Genomic DNA, 18,271 nt, shown 5'->3' with positions numbered 1-18,271 from the left:
GATGGTACCAAGTTGTGTAGGAGTCAGCCAAAAAGAGAAAAAAAAAAAAAGTAAACGCAAATGAGAATGCAAATGTAAGTGCGAATGTAAACGCAAATGAGAATGCAAATGAGAATGCAAATGTAAACGCAAATGTAAACGCAAATGTAAACGCAAATGTAAACGCAAATACAAATGCGAAAAGGCGTGCATCACGTATGCACTTAATTTACACAAAAATAACTTGTTCGTTTTTCAAACACGGTGGGGAGCGTATAGGGGTGTACGTACGGGTGGGGGGGTCCATTTCGCCTGCACTCCGCCGCTTCACCGCTCCACCGCGCCGCTTCTCCACCGCTACGTCACTTCACGCAGGCGGCCGCCGGCACGTCCAGGTACTTGCGCATGTCCAGGGCGCTCTCATTGCCGCAGTAATAATTCACAATCTCCTCGTTGACGACGTAGCCGAGCTTCCTATACATGTTGATGGCCGGCTCGTTGGTGATGCGGACAAAGAGATCTACAAATTTGGCCATGTGGATTCCTCTGGAAATCTTTTCAAACTCATTCATTAGGTCTACACCCTTGCCGGTTCTGCGACTGTCCTCTTCGATTGATAAGGCCGTCACGTGTCCGTGGTAGTCTGCTCCCAGGCCTTCTTCTTTGCCTGCACGGGGGAGATGAAATAACGGTTGCGGGGGTCATCCCTCGACGATGGCCAGTCGGTGCTAAGCGGCGGTAAAAGGGGAAGCTACTTAGTAGCCAACCGCCCCAAACCGACCATCTAACCTATGATGTAGCCGCTGATATGTCCGTCGATCTCCTTGGTGACGATGTTCATGTGGGGCCACTTGTAAATGTAGCGGAGGTAAAATTTATCGTTGAAGACCTCCGTGAAAGGGTCCAAATTGACGTTATTGATTTTATAGAGATCTACGTAGCTGAGGTACTGGTAGCTGGTCATCTTGGCCCTCGGGGGTTTGGAAGCGCGGAAGGGGGGAGAAGCAGAAGGGGGGAAGCGCGGAAGGGGGGAGGGGCATGTTAAGTTGCGTCGTGGGAGCGGCGAGAGCGATGGTAGCGATGCGAGTAGTGACAACGGCTCAACCGCGCCACGATACACTTCGGCTGTGCAGGGGGGCGCGAGCAGCAAGTCCCCAAAAAAAATACGAACAGTAAAAATCTACAAAAAAAGGGGTCCTCCTGCGCCTCGCACGGTCATGCCATTGGGGGGAAATTTTTCGCAAAAATGTGAAGAACTTCAAGCTGTTGCGATGTTTGCGATGTTTGCGATGTTGCGGATTTTTTGCCAATATGTTGCGAATTTGTTGCGTTTTTTCTGCGTACTTCCTACTGCTTAACTTTACAGGGAAGGGAAAAAAAAAAAAAAAATTCATCGCCCGTTGGTCGACATGGAAAAGGTTATTTGTGAGCTCTGTGGGGGAAACTCCACGACGACGGAGCAGCAACGAACGTTAACAGGAAAGGAAAAAAAAAAAAAAAAAAAAAAAAAAGGATTTCGCGGGGGAAGATGCCAAACTGGTAGGCTCCCAAATGATGCATGGCCGTAGTAGGGGAAAAGTAACTCCCCTAGGGTGATACTCTTCATATAGCTGTGGTATCCTTTTGGCGAGAGAGAAGTCGGAGGGGGGAGGAGGAGGGCCCCACCCCCCCACGCAGAGAAGTGCCCAAGCAGTACGTAGCGATGTTGGGGCGTAGCATCCGCGACGAAGCAGTACCTATAGATGTTGGGACGTGGCATACGCGCATGCCAACTCCCACTGCAGCTCCCACTTTAACGCATCGCACATTCGCGCGCTCGTGTTGTGAGAGCGGCACGAGGAGCTCAGCACGCGGGTGGGTAAGGGGCACCTCTCCCTCGCCGTTTCCATAATGAAGCCGTTCGGTATTTTCCCTTTTCCCCTTTTCCACACTTGGGTGTTTGCCCATTTGGGTGGTTGCCTTCCCCCCGCCCGCCTCAGTCCAGGTAGTCCACGTTGGTCGCCTTGGTCGAGTGGCTCTGCTGGTCGTAGGCGACGTCAAATTTGACCCTTTCGCCTGGCACTAGGTATTTGAATTCTGCTTTCATTTTCTCCTTCCCTCCAGGGGGGTCTTCACCGTCGAAGGTGTAATCCGCTTGGCGAGGGGGCACGTCCACCCCCGAGCGCCAACTTAACTTCTTTCTCTCCTCGCTGGTTAGTGAGAAGGTCCTGCCTGTGGGGGGGGAGGCCACAGTGGGGTTAGAGTGGAGTAGGAGTGGAGTCACAGCGCAGCTGAACCGCCGCACCTCTCAACCGCTCCGTGTGAAGACTCACCCTGGCATATGTCCGTATAGTGAACGAAGATGTCGGGTCCTCCATCATTCGGCTCTGCGAAAAAAAGGGGGGGATAAACCGAGGCGGTAAAGTGAGAAGACCATTTGGGATGCGGCCATTGGTGGGTGCTTCCATACGAATATGAAGTGTTACGTGAGCGAGAAGACGTATGTGTAGGGTGCTGTTGGTCGTGGGCACACACCACCGCCCATGTGCTCACTTATAAAGCCGTATCCCTTGCGGCGGTCAAACTTGATGACGCTGCCAGTCATCCTGGAGGCCCTTTCTTTGTCTAGCAGGCCCGAAAGGGGTCGCCGCGAAATGAGGTGGAAGAAGAGCCCCTTGGGGGGCTTCCCTTGCAGCATTATGCGCAGGGGGGGTTCTTCGACAGGCGGCTATTTCGCCACCAGGCTGCCCTTTGGCCACGCCGGATGGAATGATGCCTCGGAGCAGTCACCGCCGCTCGTCAAATAAGTTGGCTGAAAAAGTGTTTTCACCATTATGGTGTATGGGGGGGTAAACCCATTTAATGGTAAGTTTTAAAGAAGGAAAGAAAAAAAAAAAAAAAAAGGGGAGTACCCCTGTGCGTTCAAATGGAGTTCTTTCCTTTATGAGGAGCGGGGGGGAGATAATGCCTACACCCCTCTTTGGGGAGAGGGCATGCCCACGCGATCTACCTGACCCGTAGGAGCGCGTTGAACAAGAACAAAAAAAAGAAGAAAAAAAAAATAATAATAAAATAAAATTGAAGTAAAATAATAAGCGGCGCGAACACCGCTGAGGCGGCATGTGGCCACCTCCCCTCGCCCCTTACACGCCGTCGGCGACGTGGCGCCTCTCCGGGATAAGGTTCCTCTTGCGCTCCCTCTGCACAACCCTCTTCTCCTTCTTCACAGCCTTCTTAATGCCCCCCTTGCTGGCCATCTGCTCATTCACCATCTTTCTAATTTTTCGCTGGCTGTAGTAAAATGGCTGCTTCTTCTTATGCAGTATATTTTTTTTCTCCTCCGTGACAAGCTCCTGTTTCAGTTTTCGCTCCTCCTCTTTCCTTTGCAGCTTCCGCTCAGTGTCCCTATAGGTACTTAGCTTGTTCTTCAGCTCTTGCCTCTCCTCCTGCGTCAGTTTCTTCCCCTTGAGCTTTTGCTCGATGATTTCCTTTTCCTCCTCTCTCTTGTCAAACAGGAATTTGTATGCCTTTTTGAAGAAGCTCGGGTTGAGCGTGCCTGCAGGGGGGGGAAGCGGTGTGGAGTTATGTGAAGCGATGCGAAGCGGTGGTGATGACGTGGCAGCGTTCCGGTGGACAAGCGAACATCCATCCACTCCACACGGGTGATTAATCCCTCCGCTTTCCTTTCCTTTCCTTTTTTTTTCCCTTCACTTGTTCTCACCTGAGAGGTTCGAAAATCGGGGGTCGCGGACGATCGGCTTGGCCGTTTTCTTCTTCTCAAAAATGTTGAATGGCTTCCTGTTGCTGACGACCATGGGCCTTTGGCCCTTTTTTATTTTCTTTTCCTTTTTGGGGATCTGCGGACTGGAATCCTCCATTTTTCCAGGGGGGCGGTTCATCCCATTCGTCCGTTCGACGTGGGGGTAAAGTGAGCTGTACCTTCACCGCTGCGTCTGCCAAATGGGGTTAGCCTTCCTCCTCGCTGTTTATTTCTGTGCTGTTCTGTAGCAGTCGATTATGCGGCGGCGTATTTTTTTCCCTCGTAGGTAAGGACGCCGCGCTTGCGTTCGAGCGTGGTTCCCGCGTACGGTTTCCACTGAGATGGTTTTGTTGCTAAGCTGCTTCGTTGCTTCGACGCTTCGCTGTTTTGCCGCTTCACCGCTTCGCTGTTTTTTTTTTTTTTTTCGTGCCTTTTTGCCTGACCCGTTCAGGCAAATCGCGTTGGCAAAAAAAGCTAGCTGCAGGGAGGGAAACGGAGTGGGGAGATTACGCCGCCCTGGCAGAGGCGCATGTATGCCGAGGGGGGCGACGCGAAAAAAAAAAGGGGAGCCGCCCGACCGGCGCGAAGGAGAAGGTGGCATTGGCTCAGTCCACAGGTGGAAAAAAAACAAAAAGAAAGAAAAAAAAAAGAAAAAAAAACAAAAATAACAAAAGAACGAAAAAAACAAAAAGAACATCCCCATTTGGATTGCATCGTCGGAGCTTTTTCGAAGGGTTGATTTTTTCCTTCGCTCTTTGGACCGCGCTGCGTTGTATACACGCGTCGCTCTTCGCACGTTGCACTTCTCCTTTTGCGTGTCGCAGCGCAGCGGCACAGGAGGGAGGCCCCCCGATTGGAGCGGATGCGCGTGTGAAAAGGTTATATGGCTCCCTTTCTTTTGAAGTAGTCGGTGCCTCGTTTGTGCTGAGTCTGTGGGAGGAGGGAAACCCACGTAGTATGTCACCCCCCTCAGGCTACGGTCTCCCCACGGGTTGCAACGGTAAGAAGCTGTGCAGGTGAAGCGGCAGGTGAAGCGGTAGGCCAAGTCACGGTTCACACCAAGGGGTAAGCCAAGGGGTAAACCACGCTGCGCTTTTCGGCTCACGCTACGCTTCTGACCACGCTTCTAGCCAACATGCAGGCGAAGGCGCAGGAGGAGCAGAAGGGCGAGGAGCTGAGCCAGTTCCTGCAGGCGCTGGAGGAGGAGTTCGCGCTGTGCCAGGAGGGGGGGGGAGATAAGAGGGAAGCGGACGGGCCCTCGCTGGAAAATGCCGAAGCGGAGGAGTTGGCGAACCGCCGGGCGTACTACCTCCAGCTGAAGGAGGAAAGAAACGTCCTCGTGGAGGAATCGAAGCACGTCACGTCGCTACACATGAGCAGCAAGCATAACATTGAGCATGCTAAAGTCCTCGGGATGGCAAAAAAGCTGGAGACCCTATATTACGTAGTGAACCATGTAAGAAGCTTCAACACATATCAGTTGACGGAAGAAGGAAAGGAGTACCTGCGCGACGGGTCCCCCGAACATGTGACGTTAAGGTATGTGATGGAGCAGGAGGGATGCACCCTGGAGGATCTGAAGAAGCTGTTTGGGAAAAAGGGAGAAATTGGGTTGAACATAAATTTGAAGAAAAAAAAAATAGAGCTGCGAAAAAGCGACAAAAGGTTGTTCCCCCATGTGGAAGGAAGTGCCCACAGTCTGGTGGATGAGACGAGATGCTACCTCCAAAAGGTGGAGGCGCACGGAAATGATGAAGGCGCGCTTGTCTCCCACTTGAAGGGCATCCTGCCCCCCGAGAAGGGGGAAAAAAAAGAAGAAGATGAGGCAAACAACCTCATCAAAGAGCTAAAGAAGAGAAAACTAATAGAGGCGAAAAAAATCTCCTACATCTACATCATTCGAACTAACCTCTTCACAAAAGAAATTAAAAAACAGATAACTGACCTGACGTACCTACTCATAAAAAATGAAGAATATAAAAAGTACCAAGTGAAGAAATATAACTTTTTTTCGAGTGGAAAAAAAATGAACAAAGGGAACATTCACCTGCTGATTAGACAAATGAGGACGTTCAAGGATGTCTTTGTTTCCCTTGGATTTGAAGAAATGAATACCCATAATTATGTGGAATCCTCCTTCTGGTGCTTCGACGCTCTGTATATCCCTCAGCAACATCCCAGTAGGGACCTCCAAGATACTTTTTTTATTAAAGTGCCTGAGATGTGCCAGGAGGAGTTCACCGATCAGAGCTACATCGAAAACGTTAAGAGGGTTCACTCCGTTGGGGACTACGGAAGCTTCGGTTGGAATTACCAGTGGGAATTGAAAAGCACAAAAAAGAATGTCCTCAGAACCCATACCACAGCCAACTCCTGTAGAGCCCTATTCCAGCTAGCCAAAGAGTATCAAAAAACGGGTTCTATAATCCCAAAAAAGTTTTTCAGCATAGATAGGGTGTTCAGAAATGAGAATCTGGACAGCACCCATTTGGCTGAATTTCACCAAGTGGAGGGACTCATCATCGATAGGAATTTGGGACTGTCTCATTTGATTGGGACCTTGTCTGCCTTTTACAAATACATTGGGATTTCCAAGCTGCGTTTCAAGCCGACTTTCAACCCGTATACGGAGCCCTCCATGGAGGTCTACGGTTACCATGAGGAGAACAAGAAGTGGCTGGAGGTCGGCAACAGCGGCATTTTCCGCCCCGAGATGCTCCGCGCCATGGGCTTCCCCCCCGAGGTCTCCGTCATCGCCTGGGGCCTCAGCCTCGAGCGGCCCACCATGATCAAGTACAGCATCCGCAACATCCGGGACCTCTTCGGCTACCGCAGTGTGATCTGAGGGGGGAAGCGGCGGTGGGGCGGCGGAGCAGCGGTTAAGGGGCAGGCAATCAATGTATGCCTAGCCAATGTGTACCTAGCTAACGTGTGCGTTGCCACCGCTTGACGGAGCCACCGTGTGGGGTCAGCCTACCCACTTGGGGGCGCTCCCCCTTGACTGCCTTTTTTTTTTTTTAAATTACCACCCTTTCGCAAACGTGGCACTGCGGGGCGGACGAACGAAGCGCCAAAAAAAAAAAAAAAATAAAATAAAACAAAATAAAGTAAAAAATGTGCTCCTCAGGAACGGTTGCGCTCCCCCCCGAGGGAAGGAGAGAGAAAAAAGGGGGGCCTTCCCCTTTGTCAATTCGGGTCCCCCTTTACGACTCCCCACCGTTAAGTGATATTAATTCGTTGCCAATGTGTGCCAATCGGTGGGCAGAGCTGTTTCGCCTTTTTTCCTCCCTTCCTCCTTTCCTCCTATTTTGACCAAAAATTTTCCCAATTTTCCTTTTCTTTTCCCCTTTTTTTTCCCCTTTTTTTCCCATTTCAACCTCCCCCCCGAGCATGAGCCAAAGGCGGGGCGCCCGCCCAATCGGCAGCTTCGAACGGAAGTAGCGGAACAGCAGATCTGTGCCAGCCCCCCACCGGGTGGCTCATGGGGGGCTTCACCACGTGGACACCTTCCCCAATGGGCCCCCCCGACCGGCAGTTACCTTTGTACACCTAATATAGCTTTGTTAAGCCGGCTTCCCCCCCCTCCGCGAGCAACTCCACCATGATAGGGGGCATCCTAATCTCGCTGATCCTAACCACGGAGGTGCGGAGGAATTTTCTGTATAAGAGCCACTTGACATACCTGTGGCTGCTCCTAACGTTGCTGTGCAGCGTGCTGGTTGTCTCTCTCCTGGCACTCAGCAGGAGGGGATATAAAACCAAGTGGAAGATTAAAGGGAAGGTCTTCCCTCCGGGGGATGAACGTCAAGCAAGTGCACTTAGAGCTGGCCACCCATTTGGGAGCTTCACCATCGGGGCGTATCACCACAGGGAGAATATCCCACCAGGGCTTCTGAACCAAAAGGGGGATCCCCCATTTCTGCGTTTGCACGAGAAGGGGGTCATTGGCCCTTGGCAGTTGCTCCTGCAGATACATCGAGACAACTTCTTCCCGTCGTTTTTCTTCCCCTTCCTCTCGGCCCTGCTGGCTTCGAAATTTGACGTTTTGAGCTCTGGTCAGTGCGAAGCAAGGAGAGGGGTTACCCTACTCGTCTTAACGTAGCCGCTTCTCCTTAGCCGCTTCTCCTTAGCCGCCTCACCTTAGCCGCTTCTCAGCCGCCTCGCCTTTTTTTCTTCCCCCCCCAGGCGCGGCGAAGCTCTCCCTCGCCCTCGTGAACGAGTTCCTCCTCGGCAGCGTCTTCCTGCGATACGTGCGGGTGAACGCCTGGGCCTACCTCCTCTTCCACGGCCTCCTCTTCCTCGCGACGCTTGGTAGGAAGACCCTACCGCTTGGCCACACCGCTACCGCGGCGATGTAGTGAGGCAGTCCAGAGACACATCCGATGCACCCCCGAAACACCCCATACGGCGTGCCTCTGCGTCGCTTCTCCCCCAACCCCACAGGTGCATTGCGAATTCAAGAGAGCTTGGCCACCTGTTCCCTCTGGTTTGCACTCAACTTTGGCTTCTACCACATGATCGCCATAGGGGCCTTTCGGCTGACGGATGGGTAAGCGGAAGCGAACGCGGGGTGGACCTACTGATCGTGGTGGAGGTCACAACGGCATCTGCTTCTTCCGCTGAGTAGGCTTCCAGACACATTTGTCTCTTTTTCCTTTTTATTAATTTTTCTTTTTATTTTTTTCCTCTTCCGCCTCCCCCCCTGCAGGGTGTTTTCCTTCCTGGAGGGGGCCACGGTGAGCGTGGCGGGGACCCTCCTCCTGGACGCTTGCGCATACGGCCTTTTCCACGAGCACCTGGACGGGGGTGTCGTTCCGAGTGTGTTGGCTGTCTTCCTCAGTGGGGTGGTAATGCGCCACGCGCTTGGGAATTCAGCCCAGTGACGCACTGCACATTCGCCAATCTCTCCTACTTCTTGCCTGCCCATCCGCCAATCATGCCTGTTTCTTCCCTGCGTAACTGCTTACCCCTCCTGCTGCCCCCCCAACAGGCCCTCAGTTTGACCCTCTACGCCGCGTGCTGCGCGTACCTGCTGCGGAAGGCGGACGACCAGAAGGGGAAGCTCCTCTTCGCCTCGCTGGCGTTCCTTCTGTACAACCTCCTCAACCTCGGCGCCAGACGATACGACTCCGTGAGTGAAGTGGGTAAGCAGACAGGAGGGACTCCCCACACGGGGCGCGACTCACCAAGGTGGTTACGTTCGTTTGCCAAGGCGGTTCAGTTTGTTTGCCTAAGCAGTTAACTTTCTTAGCGTTACTTTGTTGCGGTTAATTTTTTTTTTTTTTTTTTTTTCTTTCCCCCCCTTTTAAAGAGACCACCGCGATGCAAACCTTGGTCCACCTGCTATGGCACCAGCGGAATTACATTTTAATTTTCGCCTGGCTGGTCATCACCACTCTGTACGTAGCCTACATTGCCCAGTTGGCGAGGAGAAAGGGGAACCTGTCTTACCTGCGGAAGCACTACCATTTCCTGCTCTTTGTGAATGCCCAGATGTCTTTTTTCTCCGGGAAGGTAATTGCGCTTGGCGGTTGCCGTTGTGGAGGCTTGCCTGGGGGGCGCGCTCTACATTCTTTTGTTTCCACTGCGATGGTCACCTTGCCGATGCGCTTGACGCGGCTAATGCTGCTATCCCTGCTAACCGCGCTAACCCCGCTAATACAGGCGGAGCTCCTTGTGGTGGCCCTCTCCTTCGCGTTTCTCCTGCTGCTGCTCCTGGAAGTCGCGCGAAAAATCTGCGAGGCGCTGTCGCCGAATCACAACACGCTGCACAAGTTCATCACCAGGTTAGAGTCAGCCGGCCAAGAGCCCCATCAAGCAAGCGGTGTAGATGCGGCTTAAACGCGGTATAAACGCGGTATAAACGCGGCGTAAACGCGGTGTAAACACAGCGTAGACACTGTGTGTGCGTTTTGCCGCTACACCCCTTTGCAGGTTTATTGACGACAGAGATAGGAGGGGCCTGGTCGTCACGCACATTTACCTCTTGGCCGGGTACTGCTGGAGGGAGAGGCGCGCCCGCATGGGGTGCGCGACGTTTCGGCGTGAAGCGGACCTGCTCATCTGCTCTCCCGTTTTTTGATCACTCATTTACTTACTTACTTTCTTTTTTTCTTTTTTTTTTTTCCCCAGGGTGTACCTCCCAATCGTGGCGGACGCACTGCTGAACAGCCAGAACTACCTGCGCAAGGGAACCCGAAGTGTCTTCCTCTTCCGAGACGCAGACCTGATTCTCTACAGCTCGGGGCTGAATGCCATTTGCATAGGCGACTCATTTGTTAGCCAACCGCTCGGCGTCGTTACTCCTGCGTAGATTAACCGCTCGACGATTTTTATGACTTTTTTGGGAGACATCTCCCAGCACTCGCGTGCGTGTCATCACCCCAGGTTGCCCTTTCCCCCCGCAGGCCGCCATCGGGGGGCTTCTCTTCCCCACCCCGAAGATCAAAAACACGAACAACAAGTCGTACGCAGGTGGGGCAAAAATGAGATAACTGTGAAGGAAAAGCTGGAGGGGAAAGAAAACGCCTGAACAAGTCAGGCAGTTGGCAACGCAGCTGGAAACGCAATTGGCCAAGTGCAAACACCATCGCGCGCAAAGTTCTGCCGATGTAGAGACCAACCGTTGTTCTCTCACTAATTGTATCTCCCCCTTCCAACTTCACCCTCCTGCAGGATTTCTCTTTTTTTTTTGTTCTACATTTTTGTCGCTTTTGCTTGAGAGCTACTTCGTTCAAGTAGGAAAGGGGACAAAACTGCAGCGCGGGGACGCAACGCACTGCTGGGGATGGTTCCCTGGGTGCACACCCCTGCGTGGAAGTACACACGTTGTGTGTGTTGGGGACGCGCGCCCCGTTCAGACGACGGTAGATCCGACGTGAGGGGCACGCTAACCCATTGCCATTCGCTGCTTCGTCGCTTCATTTCACCGCTGCACCGCTGCACCGCTGCACCACTTCGCCACTCCACAGAAAACGCCGTTGGCCAGCTTGACCGCCATTTTTATGATATCCCTCTTCGGCGCCCTATTCGAGGTGAGGAACAGCCGAACTAGCGAAAAAAAAAAAGAAAAAAAAAAAAAAAATACACTTTTGCCTGACCTTGCAAAGTAACATACGCTTTTGAAGCAAAATCCTAGCATGACCTGTTCAGGCAATTTTTTTTTTTTTTTTTTTTAAAAGGCATACCTCCACGACATAGATAATTTGATACTGCCCATGTTCACCTTTTGCGTTTACTTGTGCTTCGAGAAGTGAAACTTAACTTGTGTACTGTGTTGCATAGGAAAGAGAAAAAAAAAAAATGAGAAAATGAGAAGAGCTTCCCCTTCATGTGTTCGTTCCAAATGATAGGAAAACTTGGGAATTAAACTTCAGCGATAAGTTGTTAAGAGTTTTTTTTTTTTTTTTTTTCCCACCCCCTCCACTGCTACGTCCCTGTGTAACTACGATGTCCTACGTTAAGGTAAAGATCAAATGGGAGTTGCAGAAGGGGGAGCACACGACAGAGTTGAGTCGTCCCCTACAGTGTTCCTGCTCTTCCATCACAACCTTCCTACACATAACGGTTTAGGAGTTGATCGGGTTGCTGTGTAGGCAAGTGGGTCTCTCTCCACGTACCCCACGTGTTTATCCCCCCCTCTTCCATATGTTATCGCCACCTAACCCCCCCCATGATAGGTACCATCGGACATTACAATTCTCGAGCACAAGTACGCAAGAAAGAATGAAAAGAGAAGAATCAATTTTTTTAAGAAGCTGTTTATCCATTGTTCCTTTTTTACCATTGGAAATAACTGCAACAAGTTGAGCAGCCATGACGTGATTAAGGTCCTTTCGAATGTGTACGCAGGTAGGGACGATGGAGGTGAATCGTCTGAGGAGCCATTCGGTGTGTCCTTTCGTGGAGAGTTGCCCCTTTCCACACACTGCTCCTACCAGATGGCCATTTTAACCGTCACGACTTTTTCACTCCTCCCACAGATGATCCAAGTGAAAGTAAAAATCTTAATTCGGTTAACATTATGAACATTTTAAATACAAGACAGAGGGACATCGAGAAGCAGGTCGGTTCGGCAGAAGGGGGGAGAGGGGACTCACTGCAATGCGTTGTTGTGTTGCTATACTTTGCAGCTGTTTGCTCTTGTCCCTTTCACCGCTACTCAAATAGTACATTTTTTTTTTTTTTTTTTTTTTTTTTTTTTCCCTTTCGAATTGACCGCAGGTCCAGTGCAAGCTGTTCTCCTTTCTGGGTAAGTCACCTCGGAGGGGGGAGATCAGTTAAGCTTTCCCCCGACTAGTAACTGTCCACAAGGACGCCTTCCCTTTTTTTCGTCACCCCTTGCACGCTTCGTTGCACGCTTCGTTGCACGCCCCCTCCCCCGCGCAGGCTTCCTGCTGCTGCCCCTGTACAGCCTGAACAAGTTCAAGTACTACGACGCCAAGAGCAAAATGATCGTCGCGCCCTTTTTTTCCATCGCGGGGATTTACCTGGGCTCCTTCCTCGGGAACGTGGCCACCGGCAGGTAGGCAGAGGGGCGCGCCACGCGGGTGTCCACTCACGGTGGAGCGCGCACCTTTTTGTTCGTTTGTTCGTTCATTTGTTATTTTTGTTCGCTTGTTGTCTTTGCTTCTTTTTTTTTTGTTTTTTTTTTCTTTCTTTTCTCCTGTACGTACACGCCGCCCCGCCTCTCCCGTCCGCAGATTTTCGGACTACAAACGATCGAAGTTCCTTGGGACGCTACCGGCACACGTTTTTTTGAAGGAGTGAAAGGAGGGAAGGCGGTGCTCGCCGTTCTTCGGCTCGTTCCTTGGCGGGTGTAGCCACGGACCATTATGTACAGCGCACCCTCGGGGGGGAGGTGCTCATTTGAAAAAGAAAAAGGAGGAGGCTTCCTCGGCAGTAGAAGACAATCTCCTTTGCGAATATAAGTAGTAACATTTTTCTTCCAGCCTTTGGATTTTCCTTTTTTTTTTCCTTTTTTTTTTCCTTTTTTTTTTTTTTTTTTTTTTTTTTTTTTTTTTTTTTTTGTCCGTTTTGACCTAGCCCCACGCTAAGCACAACTCGCAGTGAATGCATCCCTTAACAGAACACACCGTGGATGCGGCGTTGCACTCCTTTTGTTTTGTCCCCCCTGTCAATTTTGCCTCGCAGGGGTGGTGAATCAGCACTGGAAGAAGGCACCAAAAGGGGGAAAAAAAAAGAAATCCTCACTTAGTTGGGAAGGCATCCACTCGGTAGCCCCCCTACACACCCGCAGTGACACACGAAGAGACACCCCGCCGCCCAAACCGATCAGGGACAGGATGAAGCTCCTCCGAAGAGGCCTCCTCCTTCTTCTGTGCGGCTCCGCTTGTTTGTCGCTCCTCGCCAGAACGCGCGCAGTGGCATATGACTTGGCTACCTTGGGCTCGGCGGAGAAGCGGCTGGCCCTGAATCTGCTCCAGGTGTTCGAGGAGGCGCGGGGGGCGGAGCGGGGGTTCTACGAGCGGCTGGACAACTCGCAGAGGATTTTCGCCCAAGTGGGGGGTTGCGCAAACGGCGGTGATGGCGGTGATAGCAGCGGGGGAAGTGATAGACGCGGCGGGGGTAGCGATAGACGCGCCGCTGGTGGCGACGCGCCCGCCTCCTTCCTGCAGGTGAAGTCCAAAGGGCCAGTCGAAGAGGAAACCATCTGGAGAGCGCTCTACGACACCCAGCTGAGGAGGTCCCCGCCGAACGAACAGGTGCACGTCTACTCCCTAGAGAATGTAGGCAAAGAGTTTGAGCACGCTCAGATGGAAGCGCTTGTCTCCCAAGCAGTTATTCTGAAGAATCAGTTTGAGGCGAATTTGAGTTACATGCAGGAGGAGCTGTCGAGGGGTAGAAAGGTACGCGAGGCCGTAAGTGAAGCACTCGCTTTGGAAGACAGGGTGGCGCAAGCGGGGGTGGCGCGGGGGAGCTTCCAAAACGGCGCCCTCAGGGGGGGAGCAGCTGGGAGGGGTGGAAGCGGAGTGCGGGTTCTCTGCTAGGCCGGCGAGCTTGCGCAAAATTATTTTGTCTCCCCCGGCGCAGCGGTGTGTAGATTTGGGTTGCTCCCGCGCTGCTACCTCTTTTTCTCTTTGTCAACTGTTTGGTCAAGCGGCAAACGTGCGCAGTGGAGTCCGCCCCACAGAAGAAGCTTCCCCCCTGAGAGAACCACCCCACAGGAAGACCTTCCTCTTGGTGAGGGCGTCCTTGCAGTACCTGAGCACCAGGAGGAAGGACCTGCAGCTTTCCCGTAGAGGGGAAAGGTCATCCTCAAAGCGGGCGATGAACTTGCCACTCTTCGCAAACGGAGCGGCTATAACGCCGACGTGCCTAACGTGGGCATCCCTTAGATCCTTTCTACCATCTGCATCGACGAGGCAAACCTCTCTCCCCATGTAGGGAGCAACTTGACTGGAGGAGTTAAACATATTTTTGCAAATAAGGGAGTGGTTATCCTCCTGTAGGCGTTCGATCTGCCCCACCTTCTGCTTTTCAATCAACAATTTGAAGCTATCAAAACGGGGGAAGTGACTGAGAGTTGGTTTCTTTCCTATGATGAAGGGGGCGTCTGGATGGGGATAGCCATCGTCTATGATCTCCTTGATGGTCCCATGCAGGCAAATCCTGCAGTTTAAATTGTCGTCGTTTTTTATGAAAATGCATTTCTCCCCTTCGTAGCCGTAGACTTTCTTCTTCAGGATGGCTAGGAAGAAGGTGTCATCGTCGCGGGGGCGGTTTTGGCTTCCTCTCTCCGGGTTGGGATTCTCCTCCGAATTGAGGCCCCCCCCTGATGTGAGACCCCCCTGTGATGCCGCTTCCCCCCGTTCGAATCCGAGCTGCCTAACGAAGAGGTAATCCCCGCGCGGATCGAATCGCCTTTCCCCCCTCTTCCTGTGTGGCGGCTGCAGAGGTGTTTCCCCTTGGGAGGCCTCCCCCCCAGTGGGCTTCCTAACAGGCCGAAAAAAATACCCATAACACGGGGAAGTGGCAAATCCAATTACGCAGGAAAGTAGCTCTGCGTTGTTAACACACCGGCCGAAGTATTGAATGGACTTCACTCGGCATATGAACAGGGAGAAGTGACAGATGCTGGTAGGTTCCGAGACGATAACCCCCCTCTCGATTTTCTTCCCCGTGTTCTTTGTGTGGTCGTTACAGATAAGGAGAGACAACCTATTCCCTTTGATTCCCTCGTCAACTTTTTTTTTAAAGCTTTGGATTTCTTTAACTCTTCCCTTTTCTTTCATCGGCAGTATGGAGACGCTGCAGTTCCTTCTGATGGTCCCCCGGATCACTGTGCCCGTGTACACTCTGCCTTTCCCCCTGATGTCGAACGTGTGGTCGTAGAGGAAGTAAAATTCGTCTCGCCGGGGGGGGCGGTTTAAGCGGTTTAAGCGGCCGGTGCGGTTGACGGGGCCGTTTTCGCCATCGTCTTCTCCGCCGCTTTCTCCGCCGCTTTCTCCCCCCACTTCTCCATCCCCACCGTGTGCGCTTTGGCCCCTCCGCGCGGGCACCCGGATGACCTCCCTCAGGAGGCTGATCAGTTGCTCTACGTTTTCGCTTCTCGGGGGGGAGGCGCCCACCCCGCCGGCGCGATGGGGTAGTTGCATCCGCGGCGGTGGCTGCGTCCCTGGCTGTAACTCCGTCCCTGGCTGTAACTCCGTCCCTGGTTGTAACCGCCGCTCCTGCCGCTCCCCCTCCTGCCGCTCCCGCTCCTGCTGCTCCCCCTCCTGTGGCGCGCCGCCCTTCGAGTCGGCGGAGAGCCCCACGACGTAGCACTTGAGGGCCCTCAAGCCGGGCTTGCTCCGAAACACCATCTCCATTTTGGCCTTCATCAGGCTGACCCGTTTCTCCCTCTGCTCGGGGGGGACCAGGTCAACTTTGTTCAGAACGACTACCACGTCTCTCTGGAGGACCTCGCACAGCACGAGGCACTCCACGGTTTGCTTTTGAATCCCTTTGGTGATGTCTATGAGCAGGAGAATCACGTCTGTTATCTCCGCGCCCATGATTATGCAGTTGAGGAGGGAGTGGTGCCCGGGGCAGTCCACGAGGCACACTTGCAGCGTTTCTTCCGCGGGGGGGTGGCCATTAGCGGGGTGGCCATTAGCGGGGGCGGCATCAGCGGCGTCGCCATCGCGAGATTTGCCATGGGGAGATTTTCCATCGCGAGCTTCCCCATCGAGAATCTCCCCACTTCCAGCCTCCCCACTGCTGATCGACCCACTTCTGTTCCCCCCACTGCTGGTCGTTCCACTGCTGCTCCCCCCCCTGCGCAGGTAAAAGGAGGAGAAGCCCAGGTCGATGGTGATGCCCTTCTCCTGGCTCTGCCGGTGCTTATCCAGGGCGCAGGTGCTCAGCACCTCACTGAGGCACCTGCAGAGGCTCGTCTTCCCCGAGTCCACGTGCCCCAGCACGCCCACGTTTACGTTGATCATGGGGGGGCGCGAGTGGAAGAAAAAAGAAGAAAAAAAAAAAAAAGATAAAATAAAGTAAAGTAAAACACTCCACCACTTCACACCAACGGGTGAGCATGCTCAACGTGACCGGCAGAAGGTGTTGGGTCCTCTTAGCCGCTTAACCGCTTAACCGCTAACCGCTTAACCCTGCGTGGGTGGAGCTTCCCCGTTTTGGCAGTCACTAAGTTGGAGGTGCCGCAGCGAGGGGGAACAGCCGCTTCTGCTCCACCCGGTGCACGCGCGGGAAAAAAAAAAAAAAAGCAGCAAAGTGGTAGAGAAGCAACAGAGCAGTGGTAGAGAAGCAACAGAGCAGTGGTAGAGAAGCAACAGAGCAGCAGCAGAGCAGTAGCAGAGCAGCGAAGGAGTGAAAGCCAAGAGAGCCGCTACCGATGAGCCTGCTGGCCCTCCCCCCCCACACAGTAACAACCAAATGGAGATCGAAAAGTGCTACGAGCACGCGTGCGGTGAGAGAGCAAAGCCAAACAGCCATGGAAGCAACAGTGGGAAGAGTGGAAAGGTACACCCACCCGATCGGGAGGAAATAGGAAGAGCGTCGTGGCTAGTGCTGCACACCATGGCTGCGAATTACCCGAGCAAACCAACGGAGGAGGAGAAGAAAAAGCATTTTCACTTTTTCGACGCCTTTGCCAATTTATACCCTTGCTACATCTGTAAGCTGGACCTCTTGGGGCATTTAAAAAGTGAAGGAATTAATTGTGAAGGTAGGAGGGAGATGTCAACGTTTATTTTTAATTTACACAACAGGGTGAATGAGGATTTAGGGAAGGACCTCTTTCCTTGTGGGGACATCCAAGAGATCATCGAGAGGTATAGGGCCGCCGAGTGAGTGGCAGAGCGGGGTGTACCGCTGAGAGTACCATGGATCGTTTTTTTTTTTTTTTTTTTTTTTTTTTTTTAAAGCAAAAACAAACGGATGGGTTGGCGAGTTAGCGCTAATCCGGGTGCGTCTCGCGCAGAGAGGGGCCGCCAAACCAAGCAGCGGTACAGCTGTCGAGCCGCTCAACCATGCAACGGTACAGCTGTCGAGCCGCTCAACCATGCAACGGTACAGCTGTCGAGCCGCTAACCGCTAACCGCTAACCGCTAACCGCTAACCCGCCAATCGGTTATTGGGGCGGGTCACCTCGGAGGAGCTTCCACCAGGGGGGGCAATCCGCTCCGTCGACGTGGCCTGTTCAGCCGATCCGTATTCCCCCCTGGGGATGGATCCCTTTTGATTTCTCCAAATTGTTTCCTAATTTGTCTTATAATTTTTCTCCTAATTTTTCTTCCAACTTTTCTCCAAATTTGTTTTCTAATTTTTTTTTTTTCCTCCGCACAACGGGGAGAACCGTTACCACGTGGGGGCCTCTCTGAGGGGACAAAAAAAAGGCGCGGCGGGGGGCGAGGCGACTTGCGGTTAAGCGGCTTGCCGTTAAGCGACTTGCAACGAGGGAACATCGCAGCTTCTTTCCACTTCTCTCCGCTCCTCGCTTCTCTCCTCGCCGCTTCTCCCCCCCCTCAGAAGTAATCCTCGACGTCGCTTTCATTTTCGTCGGCGAAGTCGCCCGCCCCGCTGTGCTGGTCGCCCGGCTGCAGCTGCAGCTGCCCCTTCTCCTCGGCGTTGATCAGCTCCTGCAGCTCCTTCTTCAGCTTGTCCTCCTCCTTCTCCTCGTGGTCGTTGAGGCCGTCTCCGTGGGGCCCATCCCCCTCCTGTTCTTCCCCATCCTGCTCATCACTATCATCATCATCCCCGACGACTCTCCTCAGTTTTTTTCTACTCCGTTTTTGTCCTTGCCCAGTGGTAGCATCTTGCGTGTCGCCCGCCTCCTGTTTTACAGAGGGGTGCTGACTCTCCACATGGGAAGCTTCCGAAGAGCGCCCACTTCTATGCAAGGGGTCCTCCTCATCATTCGTAAATTGAATCTCCTTTTCCCAATAGTGGCAGTTCTTCCCTGTGCATACGTAAATGAGTGCCATGGGATTGTAGGTGATTCTCTCTGGGAGCTGCAAAAAGACGGCCTCGTTGTTCCCGCAGTTTTTGCAAATCCATTCGCGCACGCGCCCCAGGGCGGGGTCGTTCTTC

At 52.9% G+C, this 18,271-nt stretch overlaps 7 protein-coding genes across 7 annotated transcripts, besides 25 other annotated features; 4 read left to right on the top strand and 3 right to left on the bottom strand.

Moving 5' to 3' along the window:
- Positions 1–341: 341 nt before the first annotated feature.
- On the bottom strand, positions 342–943 carry PVX_081310 (N-acetyltransferase, putative; the record flags this gene model as incomplete). Its single annotated transcript, XM_001613487.1, has 2 exons — positions 342–646; positions 769–943. The coding sequence occupies 2 exons, from the start codon at positions 941–943 to the stop codon at positions 342–344; spliced, it is 480 nt and encodes a 159-aa protein (XP_001613537.1).
- Positions 944–3,101: 2,158 nt separating this feature from the next.
- PVX_081305 (hypothetical protein, conserved) lies at positions 3,102–4,158 on the bottom strand (the record flags this gene model as incomplete). The annotated part of the gene is made up of 2 exons (XM_001613486.1): positions 3,680–4,158; positions 3,102–3,514 (listed from the first exon to the last, which is right to left on the bottom strand). Exons 1-2 carry the CDS (start codon positions 3,855–3,857, stop codon positions 3,102–3,104), a joined length of 591 nt encoding a protein of 196 aa, XP_001613536.1. The 5' UTR covers positions 3,858–4,158.
- Positions 3,159–3,198: a microsatellite.
- A 695-nt stretch (positions 4,159–4,853) lies between the features above and the next one.
- On the top strand, positions 4,854–6,563 carry PVX_081300 (phenylalanyl-tRNA synthetase beta chain, putative; the record flags this gene model as incomplete). Its single annotated transcript, XM_001613485.1, has 1 exon — positions 4,854–6,563. One exon carries the CDS (start codon positions 4,854–4,856, stop codon positions 6,561–6,563), a length of 1,710 nt encoding a protein of 569 aa, XP_001613535.1.
- Positions 6,019–6,069: a microsatellite.
- Positions 6,481–6,501: a microsatellite.
- Positions 6,564–6,660: 97 nt separating the features above from the next.
- Positions 6,661–6,683: a microsatellite.
- A 400-nt stretch (positions 6,684–7,083) lies between these two features.
- Positions 7,084–7,107: a microsatellite.
- Positions 7,095–7,118: a microsatellite.
- Positions 7,119–7,184: 66 nt separating this feature from the next.
- Positions 7,185–7,240: a microsatellite.
- A 79-nt stretch (positions 7,241–7,319) lies between these two features.
- On the top strand, positions 7,320–12,487 carry PVX_081295 (hypothetical integral membrane protein, DUF56 family, putative; the record flags this gene model as incomplete). Its single annotated transcript, XM_001613484.1, has 18 exons — positions 7,320–7,773; positions 7,904–8,029; positions 8,162–8,267; positions 8,427–8,565; positions 8,709–8,862; positions 9,030–9,232; positions 9,383–9,504; positions 9,653–9,712; positions 9,851–9,995; positions 10,126–10,192; positions 10,394–10,455; positions 10,690–10,752; positions 10,900–10,950; positions 11,398–11,569; positions 11,701–11,783; positions 11,942–11,969; positions 12,107–12,242; positions 12,421–12,487. 18 exons carry the CDS (start codon positions 7,320–7,322, stop codon positions 12,485–12,487), a joined length of 2,238 nt encoding a protein of 745 aa, XP_001613534.1.
- Positions 7,760–7,846: a microsatellite.
- Positions 8,649–8,694: a microsatellite.
- Positions 9,502–9,548: a microsatellite.
- Positions 10,111–10,132: a microsatellite.
- Positions 10,406–10,426: a microsatellite.
- Positions 11,019–11,046: a microsatellite.
- Positions 11,224–11,251: a microsatellite.
- Positions 11,329–11,368: a microsatellite.
- Positions 11,833–11,860: a microsatellite.
- Positions 12,488–13,023: 536 nt separating the features above from the next.
- On the top strand, positions 13,024–13,728 carry PVX_081290 (hypothetical protein; the record flags this gene model as incomplete). Its single annotated transcript, XM_001613483.1, has 1 exon — positions 13,024–13,728. One exon carries the CDS (start codon positions 13,024–13,026, stop codon positions 13,726–13,728), a length of 705 nt encoding a protein of 234 aa, XP_001613533.1.
- Positions 13,406–13,429: a microsatellite.
- A 74-nt stretch (positions 13,729–13,802) lies between the features above and the next one.
- PVX_081285 (selenocysteine-specific elongation factor selB homologue, putative) lies at positions 13,803–16,164 on the bottom strand (the record flags this gene model as incomplete). Its single annotated transcript, XM_001613482.1, has 2 exons — positions 13,803–13,825; positions 13,896–16,164. The coding sequence occupies 2 exons, from the start codon at positions 16,162–16,164 to the stop codon at positions 13,803–13,805; spliced, it is 2,292 nt and encodes a 763-aa protein (XP_001613532.1).
- Positions 14,542–14,607: a microsatellite.
- Positions 14,619–14,649: a microsatellite.
- Positions 14,819–14,875: a repeat region.
- Positions 16,075–16,094: a microsatellite.
- A 182-nt stretch (positions 16,165–16,346) lies between the features above and the next one.
- Positions 16,347–16,406: a microsatellite.
- Positions 16,407–16,615: 209 nt separating this feature from the next.
- On the top strand, positions 16,616–17,032 carry PVX_081280 (human hepatopoietin-like protein, putative; the record flags this gene model as incomplete). The annotated part of the gene is made up of 1 exon (XM_001613481.1): positions 16,616–17,032. The coding sequence occupies one exon, from the start codon at positions 16,616–16,618 to the stop codon at positions 17,030–17,032; it is 417 nt and encodes a 138-aa protein (XP_001613531.1).
- Positions 16,971–16,993: a microsatellite.
- An 8-nt stretch (positions 17,033–17,040) lies between the features above and the next one.
- Positions 17,041–17,065: a microsatellite.
- Positions 17,066–17,216: 151 nt separating this feature from the next.
- Positions 17,217–17,262: a microsatellite.
- Between the last annotated feature and the right edge of the window lie 1,009 nt (positions 17,263–18,271).

The sequence above is a fragment of the Plasmodium vivax genome, chromosome 2 (genome assembly GCF_000002415.2).
Source record: "Plasmodium vivax chromosome 2, whole genome shotgun sequence".
Lineage (NCBI taxonomy): Eukaryota > Apicomplexa > Aconoidasida > Haemosporida > Plasmodiidae > Plasmodium > Plasmodium vivax.
This window is presented reverse-complemented; position numbering and strand designations above follow the sequence as displayed.